Source organism: Sceloporus occidentalis, unplaced genomic scaffold (assembly GCF_023333645.1).
Source record: "Sceloporus occidentalis isolate IW3139 unplaced genomic scaffold, rSceOcc1.0.p SCAF_118, whole genome shotgun sequence".
In the NCBI taxonomy this organism is placed as follows: domain Eukaryota; kingdom Metazoa; phylum Chordata; class Lepidosauria; order Squamata; family Phrynosomatidae; genus Sceloporus; species Sceloporus occidentalis.
The window spans coordinates 1,331,176-1,336,212 of NW_028317098.1; the positions used below are offsets into that span (position 1 = coordinate 1,331,176).

At 46.0% G+C, this 5,037-nt stretch overlaps 1 protein-coding gene across 1 annotated transcript; it reads left to right on the forward strand.

Annotated features, from left to right (window-relative positions):
* The first annotated feature begins 959 nt into the window (after nt 1-959).
* LOC149282339 (DNA-binding protein inhibitor ID-2-like) lies at nt 960-4,816 on the forward strand. Its single transcript, XM_089498328.1, has 3 exons — nt 960-1,792; nt 3,088-3,152; nt 4,164-4,816. The coding sequence occupies exons 1-2, from the start codon at nt 1,355-1,357 to the stop codon at nt 3,142-3,144; spliced, it is 495 nt and encodes a 164-aa protein (XP_089354454.1). The 5' UTR covers nt 960-1,354; the 3' UTR covers nt 3,145-3,152; nt 4,164-4,816.
* Nucleotides 4,817-5,037: the final 221 nt, after the last annotated feature.

The window sequence follows — 5,037 nt, forward strand, 5'->3', positions numbered from 1 at the left end:
TCTTGCAGCACTTTGGAGACTAACTAAAAGAGAACTTAGCAGCATGAGCTTTTGTAGATTCGATGCACCTGAGGCTGAGAGAGTGTGACTTGCCCACAGTCACCTAGTGAGTTTTTTAATGCTCCAGCGGGCAATTGAACCCTGATCTCTAGAGTCCAGAGTCCTAATCCAACACTCAAACCACTATGCCACACTGCTGTCACTACTCTTAGCTTAATAATGATTTTTCTGTTTCTTTCCCTTTCCTTTTTATAGGCAGTCCCTCGAAAGCCAAAGGACAGCCAGTATAGCATAGAGATGTGAGTGTTGGACTCTGGAGACCAGGGTTCGATTCCTACCTCTGCCATGATGAAACCCACTGGGTGACTTTGGGCGAGTCACACTCTCTCAGCCTCAGAGGAAGGCAATGGCAAACCTCCTCTGAACAAATCTTGCCAAGAAAACCCTAAGATGTCACTATAAATCAGGAAACCTACTTGAAGGCGCACAACATACATATACACACCTCTAAAACCACTCATATCATGTGATTCATTCGATAGGGAGAAAAATTAATTAAAAAATAGTAACTAAAGTGCAATGAATAAATTATTTATGTATGTATATTATTTATAAATAATATAACTAAATAATATAACTAGACTGGATGCCCTGTGGCTTGGAAGCAGGCCAAGCAGGATGCCCAAATGACCATTGCACTGCTTTTCTCCTCTCTAAAGAGAGAGAGATTCACTAGCCGCCACAGCTGTCCAAGGTGGCCACGCCTCCCTTTGTTGCGATTGGCTCCGAACGCGGAAGGCCCGAGCATTCTCTGGAGCCGCGTCTACTCCAATCCGAGGCTCTTCCGCGCGTGACGGACACCTCGCGGGCGTCCAATAGGAGCGAGCCCAGGGGGTGGGCTGGACGTGGACTATAAAAGGCCGGACAGGCAGCTCCGTCTTCATTCGCGCTGGAGGCGAGGCAGCGGAGAGAAGGCAGGAAAAGGAGAGGAAGAGAAAGGGAGAGGCGCTACTGAGAAACCGCGGCAGCCTTTCTCCTCTAGACACACACACTTGTCTACTTCAGTGTGTTGTGCTTTTCTTTCACAGACACACACAGCCTTTGTGTGCTTGGGTTGTGCCTTTCCTCCACACACACACACACGTCTGCTTGAGTGTGTTGTGCTTTTTTTATAGACACACAGCCCTTGTGTTGTGCTTTCCTTCCACCCAGAGACACACTTGTCTACTTTCTTTTTTGCACACACTTGTCTACTTGAGTGTGCCTTGTGCCTTTCCTCCTCTCACTCACTCACTCAGCGCAACAGAGTGTTGTGGTTGCGGGTCCTTGTGCTGCTGGTGCTGCTGCTGGTGCCATGAAGGCTCTGAGCCCCGGGCGGCCCTCCTCGGTGCGGAGGGGCGGCGGCGTGGGAGGCAGCCTGCTCTCTGACCCCGGGCTGGGCATCATCTCCCGGGGCAGCGGCGGCAAGGGCTCTGCCTCCTCCTCCTCGTCGTCTTCCTCCTCGTCCCTTTCGTCGGAGGACCCTCTGAGCCTGCTCTACAACATGAACGACTGCTACTCGAAGCTGAAGGAGCTGGTGCCCAGCATCCCCCAGAACAAGAAGGTCTCCAAGATGGAGATCCTGCAGCACGTCATCGACTACATCCTCGACCTCCAGATCGCCCTCGACACGCACCCGGCCGCCGCCCTGGTCAGCCTCCACCACCCCCGGGCCCAGGGCCCCGGCAGCCCCGCCGCCTCCAGGAGCCCCCTGGCCGCCCTCAACACCGACATCACCATCCTCTCCCTCCAGGTGAGCGCTTCCCTTGGCTGGCTGACCCCTTCCCTTCCCTCCCAGCAAACTACACATCCCAGGGCTTCCCACAGCAGCCCTTAGAAGTTGTAGAGGGCATCTGGCACCCCAAGTCTCCTCTGATGATAGAGAACTTGGGTGCTCCCCCTTTCCTTCCTTCCCACTAAACTACACATCCCAGGGCTTTCCATAACAGCCCTTAGAAGTTGTAGAGAGCATCTGGCACCTCTAGCCTCCTCTGATGACGGAAAACTCCGGTGGCCCTCTTTCCTTCCTCCCTTCCCAGCAAACTACAGATCCCTAACCACCTCTGATGGAGAACTTGGGCGCCCTCCTCTCCTCCCTTCCCAGCAAAACTACTACACATCCCAGGCTTTCCACAACAGCCCCCAGAAACAGTAGAGAGCATCTTGCAGCGCTGGGAACCCTAGCCTCCTCTGGTGATGGAGAACTTGGGTGCCCTCCTTCCCTTCCTTCCTTCCCAGCAAACCCCAGTAGGAACACATCCCAGGAAACATGAGAGCAGAGGAAGGGAAAGAAAGGAAGTTCCCAGGGATAAAGACAGCATTGAGGACGAGGATGACAAGCTTTATTTTTACCCCGCCTCTCTGTCAAGAGACAAATTGAGGTGGCTTACAATAAAAATCCATGTAAAATGACAATATCCCAATTATTCCCTCCCTCTCCCCTAAAACATCAATTAAACACACTTAATTAACTGTTAAAATAATCAAGCGATGGGCAGGAAGGGGCCAGGTTTGCTATTCAGGAAAGGTTGGGATGAGTTAAAAGAGGTGTCAACCTCCATGATGATGATGATGATATCAGTTACAAGAGATGTCAACCTGGATGATGATGGTTGATCATTATTATTATTATTACTGCTACTACTGATTTGTATCCCACTTGTTTCCCAGAATTGGGACTCAGGGCAGCTTCACAACATAAAAAAAAAACACCCACATTACTATTAAAAACAGAAAACAAGTTTGTGTTTGTGCAACCCCTAAAAGTAGCAGTGTTGTGGTTCCCCCTTTTCTGGGTGATTTTGTTGTGTGTGTGTCTTTTTAAAAGCAGAGACTAGGCTGCAAAGTGCTGGGAAAGATACCTTTTGGCAACTCCCTTCTGTCCATGGTGTAAATACCACTCTGTGTTGTCTGTGGTTGTTGGTTTGTCGATCCCAGTTTGAATGACTTTGTAATCTGGAGTTAGTAATCTATGGTTCTATGAACTGTTAAGCATCTTAACATCACCACCTTCTTCTTCTCCTCTTCCTTCTTCCTCACCCCTTGCAGGCAGCTGAGTTTCCTTCAGAGTTAATGTCAAACGACAGCAAAGCACTTTGTGGCTAAATGAACTGGTAAGTGCTCAGTTATTGGGGGGTTTTAACATTCAAAGATGTAGTAGCAGTCTGGAAAACCTGGTGAAAGGGGACCTTTGGAGACTCACCAAAATTAAAGCAAGTGGTAGGAAGAGCTTTCCTAGACTTGAATCTACTCGGCATTTCACTTGAGCCTACTAGCAGCATACAACTGGTGAGGAAATAGGCTCAATTCTATGAAAGCTCACATTGAGTGGACTTGTCTACATATGATATCTCATGCTACTATCTTTCTTTCTTTGGGTTTTTAAAAAGTATATGATCTTAAAAGGGTCTTGCAAAGTGGGAAGGTGTTGGGGATTTGGAGGGAGGGATTGACAAGGGGTTGAGAAAACATACAACTGTCTAAAACTGTGCCAAAGTTGAGTAAGTTGGCCATTAAACTTCAAGATCTTAAGGGGGTGACCATTAAACTGCAAAATGCCATCTTCTGAACACTATGTAGAGAGATCTTGTGGCACCTTTGAAACTAACTTGAAAGAAAAGTTGGCACCATGACCTTTGGCAGACTTAAGTCTCCTTCCTCAGATGCATTGAAATATAATGCACTATATTTACTTGAAACATTTGCTATAAAACGAGAGGCAGAACTTTAACCTAGTGAAACATCGGATACAGGATTGCTCCCAGTGTCAGCTGAGCTTGTAGTCATTAAATCGCTCCAAGACATAGGTTCTGGCCTCTTAGTCTTTACAGAGAGATTCAGACACTGAATGTATAGGGAACTGGTTTTTCTGCCAATCGCACACCCCTGAAACAATTTGTGTTTCTTTCCTATATCCTCTGTGTGTGTGAGAGAGAGAGAGACAGGGAGGGGAGGAGGAGGGAAGCACATTTGTGTGCGCATACTGCATCTGGACGCCAGGGTTTGCCCAATCTTTGAGTGTTTGGTTAAATGTTCAAACTGTGGCTTCCTCTCTGGCGCCAGTCTGTCCGGATCTCTGCCCTGTTAGCATTCTTCTAAATATGCCTCTCTTCAATCTTTTGCAGGTGTTTGCTGACTTCTTTTTTTTTTGCACAAGAAGAGACAGCTTTTCCCTTTTTTGTTCCTTTCTTTCTGCAAGCTGCTGAGTCTGATTTTCAGTTGTATCTAGAGGGGAAATCCAGATCCAGTTAAATGGACACTTTCCAAGAGAAATTGTGGACACCGCCTCCCTTGTTCTCCACGCGCCATGGACTAATATCTTAATTATTTATGAACAGACTTTTAAAAAGCGCCCTTTCCCTAGTTGGAAGGCTTCATTTATATACTATTCCCACAGCGGGGAGCGAAATGAAAATGTAAAGATCTCTTGAGGAATTGCCCGTATTAAGCAGACTTTGCCTTTTTGCCTCCAAAAGGTGGAGCGTGAGTACTAGAAGGATTTTAGTGTTCAGTTTTTCAGTGAAGTCTTTTGTCAAAATTGATCTTCTTTTGACACAAGTTGTAGGACTGAATGCTTTGTAAATATTTATATATATATATATAAATATGGGAATGAAACTCTGAACTCTTTAATTAGAGTTGTCTTGGATAGTAGCAGAAATGCCTATTTCTGCAGAAAGTGTAATGATGTACGTAATCATGCTGAACTTTTTATAAAAGTTTGGTTGTAAACCTAACCTTTTTATACAAGATCGAAATAAATTGTGTGTTTATTGAACAGCTCTGATTGCTTTATTCACAGGGACCAATGTTAATTTGGGAGTTTTGGTTAAAAACAATAGAAATAACTAAATGATTAAAATACAGAGTGATTTTAATAAACGCTTGAAATGACTGCTCTGGTCAGTTGTGAAAACAAAAAAGCCAAATGGTGTATCAATTAGCTCCTGAGATCTTGTGGGAGAAAATGCTTAATTTGTTCCTTACCTTGAGAGCGAT